This window comes from Ovis canadensis, chromosome 2, assembly GCF_042477335.2.
Source record: "Ovis canadensis isolate MfBH-ARS-UI-01 breed Bighorn chromosome 2, ARS-UI_OviCan_v2, whole genome shotgun sequence".
Classification (NCBI taxonomy): domain Eukaryota; kingdom Metazoa; phylum Chordata; class Mammalia; order Artiodactyla; family Bovidae; genus Ovis; species Ovis canadensis.
Genome location: NC_091246.1, coordinates 235,156,619 through 235,177,359, shown reverse-complemented (window position 1 = coordinate 235,177,359; position 20,741 = coordinate 235,156,619). Strand labels below are relative to the sequence as shown.

General features: G+C 37.7%; 1 protein-coding gene across 8 annotated transcripts in view; it reads right to left on the bottom strand.

Annotated features, from left to right (window-relative positions):
• AGFG1 (ArfGAP with FG repeats 1) overlaps positions 1-20,741 on the bottom strand; it is a 79,323-nt gene that overhangs the window by 22,699 nt on the left and 35,883 nt on the right. For all 8 annotated transcript variants that reach the window (XM_069578395.1, XM_069578396.1, XM_069578397.1 and 5 more), the window contains exons 3-4: positions 3,996-4,111; positions 168-330 (exon numbers count right to left, since the gene is read on the bottom strand). In XM_069578395.1, the coding sequence (XP_069434496.1) occupies positions 168-330; positions 3,996-4,111 (279 nt within the window). The remainder of the gene's footprint in view (positions 1-167; positions 331-3,995; positions 4,112-20,741) is intronic.

Here is a 20,741-nt window from a genome sequence, read left to right as displayed (position 1 = left end):
AGACACACTGCAACCACTTAACCAAGTATCTTTCAAGGTATTATAAACCATTAGGACATAGTGCTACTGGTATACAAGTAGCATTATGCAACTGTCTTAATTCCCAAATTCATTGTACTCAATCCTCCTTACGTAGAAGCTTCTAAAAAGACTTAAAAATGACTCACCTGACTAGGCGTGCCCTTATTTAAGTGCAGTGCTGGTGCTGAATCTCCTAAAAGAGATTTCAGTGGTTTGACCTCAGGTGTGCTGCTCGTGCTACTGGCAGAGGACCCTGAAATAGATGCATGGACTGACGCCACCACTTTGGCTTGTTCTGGTGGGACATACCTAAAACATATGAAAAGTTGAAGAGGCAGTTAACTAAGGAAGCGGTAGGGAATACTAAGCTCAAAAAGCTTAACTCTATAATTCTGTACAAGACTGCTTTGATATTAATCTTATTTCAAGAATTGATACCATAAGAGTACACTTAATTAAAATATTCAGAGAAAAGGTAATAAAACAGCAACCACAAAACTTGCTTCAATTATTTACTTAGTTTTTCTAAGATAACAGTATTAACTGCTTTTTTTAAAAAAAAGAAGACTTGTAGTTTATCAAGTACTGTAAGATCATAACATTTGAAAACTGGGCAAAAGGAAGGAAAAATATTTATGTTACAGTTAATAGCCCAAAATATAAAGGTCTATTACAAATCTGTAAGATTAACTATTCAATTTTTAAATGGACAGAAGCAATTCACCGAGAGAGACACAGAAATGAAAACATTTTTATGTAAATTATAATAACATACATTTGGTCTGAGTATAAACTTTACAAATTTTGTTACTCTCTATTAAAATACTGTGCCCCAGAAGTACCATTTCCAATAATCTATCCTTAGGCAATAATTGGGTTAAGTGTAAATAAATGTATGTTACCACAGTACTCTTTTAGATTTCAAAAAAAAACAACAATAAACCAAAATCCATCAGGAGAAAAATGATTGAAAGGGTTATGCTAGTATCTATATTAATACACAGCTGCTCTGTCTTGACATGGAAAGATGTTCATAAGACTTTACAGGTCTTTTAGGTTTAACTCCAGTCATGTAAGGATTCATGGGGTGAAAGGAATAAAGAAAACAGAGAGGAGAAGTGAGAACACAGTGCCCATATATTGGCAGTGCTATCTCCAGGGCTGGCATTCTTTGAGAGCTCTTGCTCACAGAATTTCTGGGTTTGGTTCTAACTACCCTCCTTCCCCACATCACACAGATGGGAGAAGCAGAAAAGCAGAGTTTTTCTACTGTGTTCCACATGTGTGTGCCATGTGTGCTCAGCTATGTCTGACTCTTTGTGACCCCATGGACTATAGCCTGCCAGGGTCCTGTCTATGCTCCAAAATCAGAGTTCTAATCCTAGCTCCATCACTCAACAGATGTGAAACCCAGGGCAAACAACTTCAGCACTTTGTGCCCCCGAATTTTCTTCTAAAACACTATGGTTACTATGAGGTATAAACAAATTAACATTTACAAAGTACTTATACACAAGCATTGGCTATTATCAAATTATATAATAATCACAAACAACAAAACTGGTTTTTTCAGTATATGGAAGAGATGAAAACAGGAAGTTACATTTTCCCAGTTTGGCTTATCAGTAGTGATGCCAACTTCTGAAAATAGCCAAGCCTTTTTAAAGCATAAAATCAGGTAAGAATCTTTGGCTCAAAGGCTTATGTAGCTACAAGTAAAAAAGCTAACTAAACATGTACATCATAGGAAATGAGTTCAAAGCTTGTTAAAAGAATAATTTCAGAAACCCTTCAGATGACAGCACCAGCCTCAATGTCTTAAGTGTAGCTGCCCACATTGAGGGTTTTTAGAGAGACTGCATTTGGATAATGCTTATGTTGCAGAGAAGGAAATGGCAATCCACTCCAGTACTCTTGCCCGGAAAATACCATGGAGCCTAGTAGGCTCCTCCGTCCATGGGGTCACAGAGAGTTGGACACGACTGAGCGACTTCACTTTCACTTATGTCACATTACAAACCCACTGCACCACCCACTATGTACATGTCAGGCGTGCAGGAGCATGAGTTTAAAATGGAAAAGTCCCAGCCTACCTAAATGCTAGTCACTCCCTCTCCCCTACCCACCAATTGAAGTTTGTATTTGTCTTACTCTTATTAATATTCTGTTTCCTCAGGACAAAAAAGATAACACAAATTATAATTATTTGAGGTTTACAATTATTTGGTTATGGTTTGAATAAATAATTTTTATTATTTTATTTTGTGGCTATTATCACTAATGCAGGGAGAAGGGACTTCCGGTTTTAATTCTATCATCTCTTATTCACACATGCTTTCCTCTTATCAGCTGAAGCTAAAGCATTTGAAAACCCAGTTCTATTTAAACTAACTCTGAGCTGGTAAAAGCGAAACTTCGGAAAATGAAAAATTAGGCTAAGGCTATCAAGGAGAAAGGTCTTAACTACAGGATAAAGGCCTGGGAAATTTAGAACTAAAATGATAAAAAGATAATTATATACTTCATTTTAAGAGAATTATTTATGGCAGCATGTTTTTGCTATCACCTCATCTTGTAAAGTTTTTTTTTTTTCTTTCCTGATCTAAAATCTTGCTGTTATTTTTTCTTCTATATTCATACCTAATGTTTCCAGTAATGCTGAATATGGCCCTGGCAAAAATTAGTCTCCTCCAGAGAACAGTAAGAATACAAAGTTCACAGAACATACAAATTAGAGCCACTTCTTTCTACTATGCTCACCCAGTGGAAGTGGAGATATCTCACTCATAACCACAGCAAGTATTCCCTCAACTAGAAGAGTTTTTTGAAGATATTCTCTGGGTTAAAATACAGTTCCTCTGGCAAACAAGAGGCCATTTACTTCATTATCCCTCTATTTATGATTCTCTCTCATCTTTTTAACCTCTCAAGAAGGAAAATACACACTACTGAAACTAAAATACACACACTAAAGAAATAACCAAGAATTCATCACTAATGACTCTTAGTAAGCTAATTTAAATTGTTCTCATACAGCTAAAATGAAGAGCTCAAAGTAGCTGAACATTAGTTCTACGAATATACCCTTGCTAAGTTACTTCAGTTGTGTCCAACTCTGCGCGACCCCATAGATGGCAGCCCACCAGGCTCCCCCATCCCTGGGATTCTCCAGGCAAGAACACTGGAGTGGGCTGCCATTTCCTTCTCCAATGTATGAAAGTGAAAAGTGAAAGTGAAGTCGCTCAGTCGTGTCCGACTCTTGGCGACCCCATGACTGCAGCCTACCAGGCTCCTCTGTCCACGGGATTTTCCAGGCAAGAGTACTGGAGTGGGATGCCATCGCCTTCTCCACAAATATACCTTTGCTCTGCTTTAGAACACTTCACTAGCCACACGTACATCTGTTTTAACTCCTTTTCAAAAATTAACATCTGACAGGTTTAACTTTAAAAGTATGAACACTTCCTTCTTAACAAGGTAGAAAAATGACTTCTTGGGTGGGCAGTTTGAGCAAAGAGGGGTATTTTGAGCAAAAAATTATTGCAACCTGCAATTAAGTGAATAGACTGCTTCATGAGTGCTTTAGCGCAGTGCTTACTATATAAAAGAAACTAAAGAAACACTTGCTAAACAAAGAAAGATTTTTAAGAAAGGAGGTTTTACATGACTACAATGTCTAGAGAAGCTAACAGGGATAGTAAAGGTCTACAAGGAAGAATCCCCAACTTCCCAAAAAAGGGTAAGAGGCCTGGTGGTGACAAAAAGGCTACTGCCAGGCACAGATAAGTTAGGACAAAGCAGAAGTAAAGATTTTTGGAAATCAAATCCAATAAAAGCCAAAGTATAATAAGTTATCTACCTATTTCCTTATTTCCTGTCTACCTACTTATTTCCTTCCTTCCTGTTATATTAATCTTACCCATAATTAATGCAATCTGGGGAGCCTTTGCTCTAAATAGAAACTATTCACTCACCATCTTTTCTTTTCATATTTTTCTTGTAGGAACTCTTTCACTTTTTGTGGATCCCTGAAGTCTGGAATTGCTGAAGATCTATCATCAAATAATCCTAGCCAAATCTGTTTACAGACCTTTGGAAAGAATTACAAAAACAAAAGTGTTAAATTCAACATTTTAATGAAATTTTAAGATAATTAAGATTCATTTAGAAAGCTAACCTACTTTAATTTTAATAAGATTGCTTTCAATAGGATATTAATCACAATGAGCAATGAAGAAGCAACAAATGAAGGAACTACATTTATTTTAATGTTATAGCATGCAGTAAAGTCTTATCAACAGCATCACAAAGACCAGCTCCTCAAAGGGAAATAAGTAGTGAAACGGGATCTAAGAGGACCTCAGATTGTTTGATCTTAGAATAATCATAAACTGTAAACCATTAGCAAAGTCATGTAACCTTTATGAATCTCAGTTCCTTCACCTCATAAAACAAAGGAATTTGATCAGCAATCTCTTAATCCTTGACAGGTTTAAAAATCAACCAAAAAGAACAAATAAAAAGTACTAGAATCTACACAATTTGTTTTTAAAGTATAATATAAGAAAAATACAAGGCAGCTATGACTCTAGCTTTATAACTGCCTCCTATACTTTTTGCCCCCTAATGGCTAAAAAATGAGAGAGATTATCTAACTTTTTAGTAAAAATCAAAGAAACAAAATGATGCAGTACTCAAATAGGATACAAAGTATAAAAAGAACTGTACAGAAAAAGTTGATAAGGTGTGCTTCATCAAAATTTAAAACTGCTTCTCTTCAGATAAGGCAAGCCACCAACTGATAAAAGGAAGTTACAATATGTTGAAGAGTGGATAGAAAATTTGAACAAACACTTCATCAGAGAAGATACACAGATGGCAAATAAGCAGCCCAAGATCACAGTCCATGTAGAAAACGTAAATTAAAACAATATTGGGCCCCACTACACAGACACCCATACAAACCACCAGAATGGCCAAACAAAAAGACTAAAGCAAGGCAAAGCGAGGCTTTTTTCATTAACTATATCAATCAGAAATGTAATGGAGCATAAGTTCCTGCATTTGGGACCCGCACCAAAAAAGTAGTAATGGAGAAAATGCTTTATGAAGCTTCCCCTAGAAGAATTTTCCTTTTCTCCTCTACAGACCATTGTTTAACTCTCTTGTGCCAGTAAGTTTTTTGATATAGAAGAGTTATTTCTAGACGTTCTTATAAATAAGTGTATTATTATTGAAATAGTTGGTGTTTTGACAAGTATTTATTATAATAATCCAGAAATAACTACTCTACCCACCTCAAGCTACACAGAATGCTTATTTCTGAAATAACAAGGGTTCTAGCCACACACACACACACACACACACACACACACACACGACTGGCCATATCATATGCTAGTGAGAATGTGGAACTAGAACGCTCAAGAATGTAAAAATGGTACAATCAGTTTGGGAGATAGTTGGCAGTTTCTTAAAAGTTAAACATATACCTACCATGTAACCCAACCATCCCATTTCTAAGTAAGTACTTAACTTAAGAAACATAAAGGTACATGTCCATGCTCGGATTTATACATAAATGTTCACAGAAGCTTCATTAACCCCAAACAGAAAACAACCCCAATATCCATTAACAGGTAAGTGAATTAATAATTTTGGAATATTTGAGTTAGATACTATTTGGCAAATAAAAATGAACAAATTATTGACACAAGATACTATGTGAATAAACCCTCAGTTATGCTGATTGAGAGACATCAGAACCCACCCCCCCAACAAAGTATACATAGTTAGTATGTATACATGCATAGTATACATATTATGTAATTCCATTCATTTAAAATTTGAGGAAATGTAAACTTATCTATGGTGATGGAATGCAGATCAGGGGATGCACTACAAAGGAGCACAACAATATTCTTGGGGATGATGAAAATGTATGTTATCATGTTACTATAATGATGGTTCACATATGTCGAAGCTCATTAAATTGTACATTTTAAATATATACAATTATAATTACTTATTCCTCAGTAAAACTCTAAAGAACAAGTCCACAAGTTTCCAAAATTATATTACTTTAAAGAACAACACTGTAAAAAGAACACAGTATATAACTTCCAAAGCTTGACAAAATTTTGAGAAATCAGAGATGGAAAAGCAGTATCCTTCTCTAGCTTACCTGCATGCTCACTGAAGTAGATGCAGGAGAAATAAGACAGGAAAAAAGGAGTCACCCCTCTCCTCTCCTCCCATGTACCCCAAGCGTGTTTCAGAATAGCATTTCTTGTGGTTCCTTACTACTCTGGTCTCAATACAAATACTATAAAGTCATTAATTAAGGCAGTACATAACAAACACAAAGGTAGTCTTATTATAAAAACATTTCAGTGGAAAAGCCCAAGAAGTGCAAGCACCCAGGAATGGTAATGCAACTTATAGCACAAGTACTATATAAACCCTGTTAGAGGACCAGCTTCTCTAATAAATACTTAGCTACTAAAAAAAAAAAAAAAAAACACACACAACAAAAACATGATCCAAAAGGGTACCTGCACCCCAACGTTCACTGCAGCAGTGTTTACAATAGCGAAGACATGGAACAACCTCCATGTCCATCAACAGAGGAATGGATGAAGAAGATGTGGTGCATATGTATAAAATGGGACACTATTCAGCCACACAAAGAATGAAATAATGCCGTCTGCAGCAGTATCAATGGACCTAGAAATTATCATACTAAGTGAGGTAAGTCAGAGAAAGACAAATATCATATGATATCACTCATATGTACAATCTAATTTTTTTAAAAAAGACATAAATGAACTTTTCCACAAAATAGAAACAGACTTACAGATACTGAAAACAAATTTATGGTTACCAAAGGGGAAATTGTAGGGGAAGGAGGAAAAAATCAGGAGCTTGGGATGAAGACACACACACTACTATATACACGATAACCAACAAGGATCTACTGTATAGCACAGGGAACTCTACACAATATTCTGTGACAACCTATGTGAGAAAATAAATGTGAGAATCTAAGAAAAGAAAAATACATGTGTTTGTGTGTATAGAACTGAATCATTTTACCGTACACATGAAACTAACACTGTTGTAAGCCAAGTATACACCAAAAAAAGTTAATATTTTTTTTAAAAGTCCACACAAGACTCTTCTCAACCAGAAACCTATAATTCTCCGAAAATTTAATTTTAAAAGATTCTATGGCTTTAAAATTATATTTATAAAGAAATAACTGGTAGCTCCTAATTCTTTTATTTAAAAAATTTCAAGTGAGAAAACAAGACATTTGCTCAAAGACTTTTATTAAAGTGTAATTGAAAGCATTAGCTTAGGATAATTTATGACATTTAGTCTTTGTATTCCAAAACACCTATTAACTAATGTATACAGTTTTTTAAACTAAAAACAATTAATGAATAGCAAATAATAAAAATACAAACAAAAAGGAGACAGGTTACAGACAGATCATATAGTTACTGTCTTGGCACTCATCATGGTAATACAGAGCAAAGATGGGAGTGCCTAGTTCTATAGATACCTGAATTACCAGCCTGTCACTCAGGGCTTCCCAGGTAGCAATAGTGGTAAAGAATCAGCCTGCCAATGCAGGAGACATAAGAGATGAGAGGTTTGATCCTGGGCCAGGAAGATCCCCTGAAGGAGGGTATGGCAACCCACTCCAGTATTGCTGCCTGGGGAAACCCATGGACAGAGGAGCCTGGCGGGCTGTAATCCATAGGGTCGCAAAGAGTCAGACTCAACTAAAGTGACTTAGCACACACGCATGCACAAGTTACTCAAAATTTCATACTAACTGCTGGAGGGTCTGTTCTTTCTCCCTGACAGGTCAAACTGGTAGGCAAAATCATGAAAACTCACTGCCTCGGTCCACCACAAACTCATGCTATCTTACTATCAAAGCTCCATGGTGGTGCTGTGTGTAATCACTCAGTCGTGTCCGACTCCTTGAAGTTCGGACAGGCTCCTCCGTCCACGGGATTTTCCAGGCAAGAAAATGGGAGTGGGTTGCCATTTCCTTTTCCAGGGGATCTTCCGGACCCAGGGAATGAACTTGGGCCTCCCGCATTACAGGCAGACTCTTAACCGTCTGAGCCACCAGGGAATCCCTTGACACTGATGATGTTGTTAGTCAGCTCTTATTTCTGACTCTGCTTCCCTGCAAAGGCTATTTCCTGTATTGCTCAAAATTCTAGCTATACCTGCCACTCATGGCAGTTGATTTCTTATTCAAGTGAAGTGACTCTCAAAATGGGATCCCCCAATCTCTTGGACTTGGCAGCAACAGCATCACCTAAAAACTTGTAAATGCAAATTTTTAGGAGCCACCCAAGACCTGTGAAATCAGAACCTCTGGAGGTGGTATGCAGCAATCTGTGTCTTAGCAAGCCCTTCCAGCGATTGTGAAATAGGCCAAAGTTTGAAAAACAACTCTTTAGCAAAATCTAGGCCAGCAGATGGAAACTTCCTTCCATACGAATACTATATATAGTTTTCAGCATTTCTCAAATTTACTTAGCCATTACATCTTTTCTTGGACAAGATTCATGAAACAAAGACAGTATTCCAGAGATACAACTGGGAAAATGTCACAGTCCTATCTCCTTTTGATCCATTCACATTTTAATCCCTGAAAAAGTGGCTTCTGCTCCTATCGTTCTCCTGGAAACTGCTATTTCAGGTTTGCAGATCTTCTAATCATGAACCTACTGTTAAGTTGCTCAGTAGTGTCTGACTCCTTGTGACCCCATGGACTGTAGCCCACCAGGCTCCTCCATCCATGGAATTTTCTAGGCCAGAGTACGGAGTGGGTTGCCATTTCCTTCTCCAGAGGATCTTCCCTACCCAGGGATCGAACCCAGGTCTCCCGCATTGCAGGCAGACACTTTACCGTCTGAGCCACCAAGGAATCAAAACCCTGCACACAAAGTTCTCTTTTCTCCATGTTTGTTTTGGCTTTTTTTTCTTTTTTAAGAGTAAAATAATAAACACCATCAACTGAAAAGAGAGGGTTTCTGAGTTGAAGGAAAAATGAGAGAGTGAATAAACTAAAACTATCAGACAGTTAAGAGCACTAAGGTTTTAAGGTACGGGTATTTAAAGTGAAATTAGTCAAAACAGTTTTATGTTTTCCTCCAGGCTCATTTGGCTGTTTAGGTACAAAGTAGGTAGAGTGCTGGCTTTAACCAGGTAAAATACAACAGGTGTTAAGTGAGTGGTTATAACAACAGACCTATAGAACATGGAATCAAAGCTAGATTAAGAAAAATGGAAACGGTAAGAATGATGCACAACAAAGAAATTTAGCATCAGTGGATTGGAGGTCTTAATGGTTATCCCAGAACTGTTGGAGTCAGAAATTAGAGGGCATGAGATGGGAATAGAGGAGCAGTGGTGGTCAGAAAACAGGGCACTTACACTTGAAATCTAAGGATACAGTTACTGATATCTAAACTAGAACAAAGGATTCCTGGACATAAATAGCCAAAGAATTCAGGAGGCTGAGGTATCTTATGTGGACACTGGGACTGCCAGAAACAATTAATAGAAAAAAAATATTCCTCAGGTGAAGTGGTAAAACATATTACTGAATTAGAGGGGCTGACTGGTATGACAGAGCATGTGATATGACAATAACATGGGGCCGGGGGCCTTGAAACATCACTGAGGACAAGGAGGACACGTGAAAGCCATCATTTAAAAGGCTTCATGATGAAATTCGTTTTGATGATCTCTTTGGGGAGATGGATCATTAGTTTTAATTACAGAATAATATGGTAGGTGTGGCAGTTACAAGCCTAGTTGAGGAAACCAGATTGCCTTAATGTGAATTCCAACTCAGTTGGGTAAGAGAACCTGCTTCATTGAGATGCTGGAAGAGTTAAATGAATTAATATGTTTTCCACTCAGAACAGGCATATACAAGTGGATTTTAAATGGCATTAGCTATTACTACTTTGGTGCCTAGTCTCTTATGTGGTTTGCAGTGGAGTGTTATGGGGTGACAAAGTAAGCAAGGATTGGAAAGGAGAGGTCTTACCAGAAACGCAGCAAACTGTGGGTCTCTCATTCCTGCTGCAGACAGAATCAAAGCGGTCTTAATGGAACAATCACCCTCTCTGAACTTCTAGAACACTTTATACCTCTCACATGAAACTTGCAATAAACTGCCCTATATTAGGATTATTATGTGTCTCATCTACTTTTGAATTCCCCATTATGCTGAAACAATGGGTTGTGCCATACTAAGGGTTCAGTAGCCAGGTTGATAATCCTTAAAACCAGACCTTATGGAGGAATTAAAAATAAAATCACACATCAACCAACAGAATAAATTCGTGAAATTGTCAGAATAATTTTCCCCCTTATTCTACTGCTAATCCACTTTAGAATTGCAATCACAATAACCACTGAAAGAATCTAGAATATTTCAACGTATATTTATCAGTCAGGGTAGGCCTTACTAAACAGATGACACACTCAATTTGGGTAATCTGAGAACTGCAACAGAGACTGTTTAAAGCCGAGGTAGGCTGTAAGGAAATCACCAGTGACAATATAGTGTCTCAGGGTTATTAGCAATAGCAGGGCCTGCCTATCACCACCTACTGGCAGCAAAGCGAGGAGGAGAGGAAGTGGTCACAACCTTAACTTGATGGGAGCTTTGACCTTCAATGAAAGGAGGCAGCCAGGCTACAGAAATCCCACATTAAATAAGTTAAGAAAGTAAATATCCTAACCTTTCCCTCTTCCTTTCTTTTATCTGCTAACAATGTTCTCCATCAGTTAAACCCTTCCAGGAGGCCAGAAAACTCATTTGTGTACCCCGACAAACCAGGTGCCTGGAGACATAAAAGGGTGAAAAACTAAGGCTAGAAGGGCAAATGAAAGATACGCAGCACTGCATGTAAATCACTTAATACATACATGCAGTGCAAGCAATTTAACAAACAATTCTGAAAATCAAAAATAGGGACCATCTATACTAATTCTCAATTACTCACATAAAAGAGTTAAGAAAACAGTGTTGCATAAGGCAAATAGATATGACATGTTATAGTTTTATAATCCCCTCAAGGACAACAAAATAGAGAAACCTGCTGCAATGGATACTGACCTTTATTCAGACAACCACAATATTTTCATAAAATAGATACAAAGAATAAACAATGTGACATGACTCTACCTGTAACCTCTAGGTCCAAAGATACAAAATAAGGAAAATACAGGAAGATGTTCTGGAATTACAGAAACTTTTGTCATTAAGCCAATCTACACTTATCAACTAGAGTTCAGATTTTTTTTTTTTTTTTACCTTTCTCTCCTCAGTAAAGAGAGGATTACTGCCTCCTCCTGTTAAGATTGGGCTTCCCTGGTGGCTCAGACAGAAAAGCATCTGTCTGCAATGCAGGAGACCCGGGTTCGATCCCTGGGTCGGGAAGATCCCCTGGAGAAGGAAATGCCAGCCCACTCCAGTACTCTTGCCTGGAAAATCCCATGGATGGAGGAGCCTGGTAGGCTACAGTCCATGGGGTCACAAAGAGTCGAACACGACTGAGCTGAGGGGGTGTCTGTTAAGATACAATTACAGCAATTAACAATATTGCCTATAAAATACAGGAACAAATAATAGGAGACAAAGATTTGAAAAATTCATGAGCGTAATATCCACTACTTTTGAGGAGCAGAAAGAAAAGATTAACAGAAAAAATTATGAACAGGAAACATTAGAAACTCTCTAGTGAGTTATCATGGATCTACACAAATTCTGTCAGCAACATTATCATTTTGCCCTAAAAAGGACAGACAATAAGGGTTTGGGGGGCCTTAGTTTGTCCTAAAAACTCACAATCAGAAAAAATATACTTCAAATATGTGTCATGACTTAAGTTAAATACTGGGGGGAAAAAAGTACAGTATTAAAACTTCCTATACTCACCCATACTAAATGAGCATGACTATGCTAATATTTCTAGGCCATCGGCTAACAGGTATTTCTCAGTGATGGCCTATCTATAAAGGATTTATACAAACTAATAATGCTTAAAGAAATAATAACACTATCCATATGCCTTATGCAAAGATACAGATAGTCCTGCATTTATATACATCCTTTTAGGATCATGTGGTATATTCCATCTTAAAATTTGGTTTTAAAAAATCTTTTAGCAAGAATTAGAACATATATAGCTGAGTCACTGAAAACAGGCACACACAAGCTCTATGTGCAGACCACCAGGACACGAGACTTCTGAACCAGATATCCAAATGGGTAGATTGAAGGAGTATCAGATTAAAGACATCAAATCCAATTTAGTTAATCCCAGTTTGTTGCTGTTTTTTAATTTAAGCAAAAACTACCTTATAATGGCTTCCTTAGCGTAGGAATCAAATTCATTACCACCTATTTACGTCCCAAAGGATCTAACCCCTGATTAACCCTCTAAACTCATCTTACATCATCACTCTCTCCAGCCATAAAGTCTTTCCTGACCACGAAAGAGGCAAATTCCCCACACCAAAACACATATAATAGTATCACAATGTATTATTTATTTCATACCCTTTATCTAACTTTTAAATGTAAATTTCACGTGGCAGGTGCCTTCTCTCCAATTCATCACTATTTGTTTGTACTATAAGTGCCTGCCAAACACAGAGTAGCCACTGAATATCTGGTGCATGAATGAAAGCAACCTCCTAAGAGCCATGAAATATATGTACAGTAGAATTCTTTTTCCCTTTGTTCCATCTGAAATACACATGCTGACCTAGAACATTTAGCTTACCAACATATGAATAAGTAATAAATTCACCAAACCAAATTCTCAAATCAAATTTAGGCCAGATGTTAACAAATTATACCTCTCTGGCTAAATCTGGCCTATAGTCTGCATTTACAACTGAAGTTTCATTGGAACACAGACATGTCTGCTTGTTTATCTATTGTCTAGGGCTGTTTTGCTCGGTAGTTGCAACAGGCACTGCATGATCCAAAAGCCTAACATTTACTATCTGGCTCTTTAAAGAAAATGTCTGCTGATCCCTGAACTACTTGCAAGACTCCTGGACTTACTTTGATACTACCCCCAGTATCCAAGAATAATAAAGATTTAAATAAGACAATAAATAAAAGCCCGTTTTTGAGGTATGAGTTAATGTACATGGGGAATAACAGAGATGAAAATAAAGAAGTCTTTCCCTGGAGGAAGCACTTTCCAAGAGTGAGGACTATCTAAGGGCCCATTTATTATATACACCCATTCACTTGAGAATAACAGAGAGATTAATGGGTATTTCACACTTATTCTCAAAATAACTGAAAATCACAAAGAAATAGAAAAAAGAAGCAAATACTAGGACACTAGAGAGAAATCAGATGAAGTAGAAAGACCAATAAAACTTAATTCCAAGTGTCTGTGGGTTGTGAAGGAGACCAAGAGCTCTCATTCAGACACCTACAGTGGAGACTAAGTAAGTAAGTCAGTGTACAAACCTCAGAGTACAGTCCATGCCCTGTTTCATTTAATGTTTCAAATGTCAGAACCGCATTCCAGGTAGGCTGTGAAGAACCAAAACTCATCCACATTTGATCAGATAAAACAAGTTTACTCAAAGTGAACAGTAGCTCTTAAAAACTGTATGGGAGCCTGGGCTGCAAACAGGAAGTTATCTGGGGCCTAGGCAGTCTGATTACCTGTTTCCTAAGGAAAGTGAAAAAACATTGGCTTAAAACTCAACATTCAGGAAACTAAGATCATGGCATCCGGTCTCATCACTTCATGGCAAACAGATGGGGAAACAGTGTCAGATTTTATTTTGGGGGGCTCCAAAATCACTGCAGGTGGTGACTGCAGCTATGAAATTAAAAGATGTTTACTCCTGGGAAGGAAAGTTATGACCAACCTAGACAGCATATTAAGAAGCAGACAACAAAGGTCCATCTAGTCAAGTCTATGGTTTTTCCAGTAGTCATGTATGGATGTGAGAGTTGGACTGCAAAGAAAGCTGAGCACCGAAGAATTGATGCTTTTGAACTGTAGTGTTGGAGAAGACTCTTGAGAATCCCTGGGCTGCAAGGTGAGATCCACCCAGTCCATCCTAAAGGAGATCAGTCCTGAGTGTTCACTGGAAGGACTGATGTTGAAGCTGAAACTCCAATACTTTGGCCACCTGATGTGAAGAGTTGACCCATTTGAAAAGACCCTGATGCTGGGAAAGATTAAGGGCAGTGAGGAAGGGGACGACACAGGATGAGATGATTGGATGGCATCACCGACTCAATGGACATGGGTTTGGATGGACTCCGGGAGTTGGTGATGGACAGGGAGGCCTGGCGTGCTGCAGTCCATGGGGTTGCAAAGAGTCGGACACGACTGAGTAACTAAACTGAACTGAAGCCCTTCTCCACTCTCCCACTCCCTGCAAACACATAGTTTACACACACATCTCTCTTCCCTGCTCCTGTTTAATCTCAGTACAATTTTTTTTTTCCTGTTTACTTGTTAAGATTGCACATGGCCCAAATACATACTGCCTTTTTGGTTAAGTGACTTATCTTTTCAGTCCAGCCTCTGTGAACCTTAATTCAATTTCATGAGAGGATCTGATTAGTCCCTAGTCCCTAGTCCCTAGGCTTAGGCATCCAACCAGTTGTGTGTTTTGTGGCTTTCCCAGCAGAGGGAGCCTTCCCCCATTTCTTCCTTCAGTAAGGGTAGTATGAGCTTGGTAAGCAGGCCCTACCTTCTAAACCCAAGTTTATTCATAAATGTAATTTGTAAACTATAAACAGCTTTATAAATGTAAGATTCACTATATTAGCCAAGGACAGTAGTCTGGAGAAAGATTATCAACTGCCCTGTTTTATCAAACTAAGATGACATATGTAACTTATCCTGTATGTGTAACAAACATTCACCTGTCTTTTTTTATATGTGTTTATATGTGTTTAATAAGTTTCCATTTGTTTTAGCTAGTTAAATTTATCAACTTTACTTTTATTTCTTCCATTGCTTTTAGTCTATAAATTCCTCATACATTTAAATGTTAAAATATGTAGTCAGTTATTTTTTATTAACTTTACAGTAATAACTGCTTTTGTTTTTTGATGTTACCTACAAGTGTATACATCCTTAAACACTATCATTTAGTTTATTAGTTATGAAATAATCTGTTCTACAGAGAAGTGGCAATTGTGGTAGAAAGAAATCCCATACATGCTATTTACCCAGAGTCTAACATCTGCTTTATCATTCCTCTCTCCAAAAAAAATTTTGGAGCCAATTAAATTATAGATGTAAACCTTTTACCTCGAAATGTGTATCTCCTTTAAAAAAAAAAAAAAGGACATTCTTTTATATACCCATAACACAATTATCAAAATCAGGAAACCAACACTTCGTAATATTATCTAATCCACGGACTAACCAATTACCATGAAAGAAGAGAGCGAAAAAGTTGGCTTGAAGCTCAACATTCAGAAAACGAAGATCATGGCATCCAGTCCCATCACTTCATGGGACATAGATGGGGAAACAGTGGAAACAGTGTCAGATTTTATTTTTGGGGGCTCCAAAATCACTGCAGATGGTGACTGCAGCCAGGAAATTAAAAGATGCTTACTCCTTGGAAGAAAAGTTATGACCAACCTAGATAGTATATTCAAAAGCAGAGACATTACTTTGCTGACTAAGGTCTGTCTAGTCAAGGCTATGGTTAAGCTGAGCGCCGAAGAACTGATGCTTCTGAATTGTGGTGTTGGAGAAGACTCTTGAGAGTCCCTTGGACTGCAAGGAGATCCAACCAGTCCATTCTGAAGGAGATCAGCCCTGGGATTTCTTTGGAGGGAATGATGCTGAAGCCAGTACTTTGGCCACCTCATGCGAAGAGTTGACTCATTGGAAAAGACTCTGATGCTGAGAGGGATTGGGGGCAGGAGGAAAAGGGGACGACAGATGGCTGGATGGCATCACCGACTCGATGGACGTGAGTCTGAGTGAACTCCGGGAGATGGTGATGGACAGGGAGGCCTGGTGTGCTGCGATTCATGGGGTTGCAAAGAGTCGGACACGACTGAGCGACTGAACTGAACTGAACTGAACTGAACTGAACTGAACTGATTCTTAATAGCAAATGGGAAAAGTTCTCCTAGTACAGTATCCGTAACTGTCTTGTTTCATTAGTCTCCTTTAATCAGGAACAGTTTCTTAGCCTGTTTTTGTCTTTAATGACCTTGACATCTGTGAACAGTATAAGCCAGTTATTTTATGTTTCATGTTATGCATTTTGGGAAGGAATACCACATCAGTGATGTTGGTTCCTTCCCAGTGCATCATATCAGGAAACATATGATTTGTCCCATTCCTGGTGACGCTAACTTTAACCATTTGCTTGAAATGATGCAGGCCATGGGACTTCCCTGGCGGTCCAGTGACTAAAACTGCACTCCCACTGCAGGGAGTGTAGAGTCGATCTCTGCTCAGGGAACTAAGACTCCACGTGCCACGCGGTATGGCCGAAGAACAACTGCAAGACAGGAACAAAAAAAAAAAATATAGCCTAGATTTTTCCACAGTAAAGTCACTAGTTTTCCCTTTAGTAAGTATCTTGTAGGGAAATACTCTGAGACTACTATTTGTATTTTTATGGCTTGCTTTATGGCTTAACTAAAATTTTTCTGGAATTTATTTTGGCATACCATGTCAGTTAACATTTTAACTGACTCTGCATTAACTGAATAACCAACTCCTTTCACACAAGACTGAATTTTGAAACTTCATATACATATTTACTATATATTAAGACTATAGTATATCTCAGGATCTGTTTTTACAGGTCTAGTCTACTACGCCTTGCATTAGTTTCAGATTGCTGTAATTAATGATTTCAAGTTTTATATTGCAAATTACTTCCTATAAACAGAGCTATATCTAGTATCTACCAGAGCCAATCCTATTTACTCTTCACTTCATAAATTCTTTCCTGCTAGTTTTACTTTTTTGACATTTTGAATAAATTTTAGAATCATTTTCTTAAAAAGGTAAAAAAAAAAAAAATTCCCACCAATGTTTTGGTTCCATTTGTTCTAAACTTAATTTCTGAAGGCTCTTACAGCAAAGCATTCTTATTCCCTAAGACAGTATGAATCTGATAAGCAAGCTTGCCAAGAAGGAAAAATTACCAAAGGTTTATGTTTCTCTCTCTACAGAGCAAGTTTTACATTTTTTACATTCCTAAAATATAACAAGAACACAGAGGTAAGCAAGGGAGTAGAATGGGCAAGATGATCTGATATTTCATTTAAAACTGAATATTAAAAAGTTTTATTCACTTGTCCTATGAATTAAGAACTGTTACAGCACCAGCACCAGAGAGCTACCTCCAGCATGAACACGACTCACCCATTGTTCAGCTTCATCTAAGGCTCAATGATAGCGATTGATTTAGATGGACACTCTATTGTCTGGTTGTCCTGGTGACTGAAGGCATGCATTTGCCAGGCAGCTGACTAAGGTTGGGAATGTAGCCGTTGGCAAAGGAACAGAGAGATGAACTGGGCCAAATGCAGAACAAGTCTCTGAACTAAGAGACTTGATCTGTACTATATTCTACATAAATCAATCATTAGAAGAAGAAATATTTAGTTTTCTTGGAATATTTGCAAATAGATGGTTCACAGGTTAATATAAAAAGAGGTAAAGGAATATTTAGACAAAGTCCTTCTAAGTAAAAATGGGATCTGCAGAAGTGGTCTAAGTTATAAGTAGGTTTCCAAGAAGATTACCTAACTGTCCAAAGGGGACAACTGAACACCAAGAATAATTGCTACTGACCAAAATTAATAATTTCACAGTGATACACACACACAAACACCAGCTATTTATTGTTACAGATGTTATAGAACTAACTCATTTTGAAAACAGTTAAATATTGAGGGGGCTTCCCAGGTAGCGCAGTGGTAAAGAATTTGCCTGCCAATGCAGGAGACATAGGAGTCAGGGGTTCAATCCCTGGGTAAGAAAGATCCCCTGAAGTAAGAAATGGCAATGAACTCCACTATTCTTGCCTGGAAAATTCCATGGACAGAGGAGTCTGGTGGGCTACAATCCATGGAGTAGCAAAAAGTCAGACATGACTGAGCGACTAAGCACAAGTAAGCAAATACTGAGGACCACAAATGGCTTTATTTATGTGCACTGTATCTACTGATATTTCTAAGAAATAGTTTTAATGTATTTATTTTGACTCCTCAAAAGCTTTACTGAGATACCATATAATTCACCTATTTGCACCATTTAATGTTTTTAGTATATTCACAGGAGTTGTGACACTATCACAACCAAATTTTAGAACATTTACTATCACCGGAAGAAACCCCACACCCATTAGCAGTTGTGCGATACTAATCCCATGTCTTAGGCAATATTATTTTTCACTCAGTTGTGTCTGACTCCGTGACCATGGACAGCAGCATGTCAAGTTTTCCAGTGCTTCACCACCTCCCAGAGCTTGCTCAAACTCATGTCCACTGAGTCAGTGATGCCATCCAACCATCTTGTCCTCTGTCGCAATATTAATATACTTTTAATAACAATAAAACTACTGTATGCTGATGTAACCAACTTGTAATTGTAAAAATAGCTATATTTTCTAAAAAATAAGAGTGGCACTGCTATACATTTTTACAAATTTCATTAGTACCTGGTTAAACAGAAGAAAGTTGATTTCTCATCAGCTGCTGCATTTTCATGTTATGCAGCTTCTGGAAAACTCCACTGCATATTCAGACTGGGAGTAAACACCACAAATCAAGTCTGAGAATTATTATTTAAAAAATCTTGACCTTACAGAAACCCTGTAAAGGTCTCAAGGATTCCCCTCTCACAGGATCCTAGACTAAGTTATCACCATTTTACCATTCCTACTAAATGGATATAGACAGAGTATTAGTCACCCCACCCCAACATAAACACAAGCACAAAAATGTCTCTACAAAATAACACAACACCCAACCTATGAGACACCGAGTCTTCTCCCTTCCCTCATTAAATGTAAATCTTAGGAATCTACTAGATCTGACTATCAATTTACAGGTAACTGAGATGACAGAGGAACACTGACACTTCATGGGTGGAATTAGCAAAATCCTGACAGTGGGAAACTACTGAACAAACTACTGAGCTGACAGGGGAGGAGAAGGCGGAGAGAAGAACAGGAGTGGAAAACAGAAACCTATAGAATGGGGAAACCTACAGAATGAAGAAGACTTGAAAGACAAGCAGAGCCGATTCCACTTCCAATAATGTCAGAGTAGCTCATATGAAAAAAAAAAAAAAAACCTCCCAGAAATTAACAACTATAAATTCAGCAAACATTATACAATTTATCAGAAAACATTAGAAAACAACCACAAGTAAACAGAATCTGGAGAGGAGTCAACACCTGGAAGAAACAGCTCAAGGTATTTGCCTTTTTTAAGGATCATCATTTGAAAACAGGCCTCTGCCAAGCAGAGCTGTCAAAACTCAAGGAGAAATCCCCAAACCTTAAAGCTTAAAGACAGAGTTCACAACCACAGCATCCAGAAAGTGGGGGTATGTCCAAAAAGACAAGAGCTACAAGATTTGCATAACGACGTTGCCCGAAAACTCTGGCTCACCCTTGACCTTGGCATCCTCAAGAATGATTCAAAGCAGTTCAATTAAGGACTGAAAGAACTGAGCAGAGATTTCAACTGGCTCCCACCAGGAGAGGTAGAGTTTGCTAAAGCAAAATGCGAACAAAACTAACAAACCAATACTTTCTGAACAAACAAAACAGAATCCAGAGACTCTACAACCAACATTTCCAGTGGTCTACATATAATCCAAAACCACTACATATCCCAAAAGAAACAAGAGTGTGATCCATATTCAAAATAAAAGGCAATAAGTAGGTCTTTGTTGATTATCTATTTTAAATACTATAACGTATACATGTAAATCTCAAATTCTTAATTTGTCCCTCCCCACCACCTTTCCCCTTTGGTAACCATAAATTTGTTTTCCAAGGCCGTGAGCCTGGTTCTGCTTTGTAAAAAGTTCATTTGTATCATTTTTTTTTTTTTTAGATTCTACGTGTAAGTGATATCCCATGATAAACCTTTCCGATTTATTTCACTTAGCACAATAATCTCTAGGTCCATCCATGTTGCTACAAATGGTGTTATTTCCTTCTTTTTCATGGTGGAGTAGTATTCCACTGTGTATATGTACCAAATCTTCTTCATCCATTCATCTACCAATTGATACCTAGGCTGTTTCCATGTCTTCACTATTGTGAATAGTGCTGCTATGAGCAGAGGAGAGCTGTATCTTTTTGAATTATAGTTTTGTCAGAATATGTGTCTAGGAGAGGAATTGCTGGATCATATGGCAACTCTACTTATAGGTTTTTGAGGACCTCCTACAGATTTCCAAAGTGACTGCACCAATTTACATTTCTACCAACAGTGTAGGAGGGTTCCCTTTTCTCCATACCCTTTTCAGTATTTGTTACTTGTAGAACAAAAAAAGCACATTCTAATTTTATTACATGAGTATGAACAAAAATCAAAACAGTGGTTGCCTCTGGAAAGGGGAGGGACTGAATAGGAAGAGATATCAGGAGAATTTTGGAGATAATGGTCATGTTCA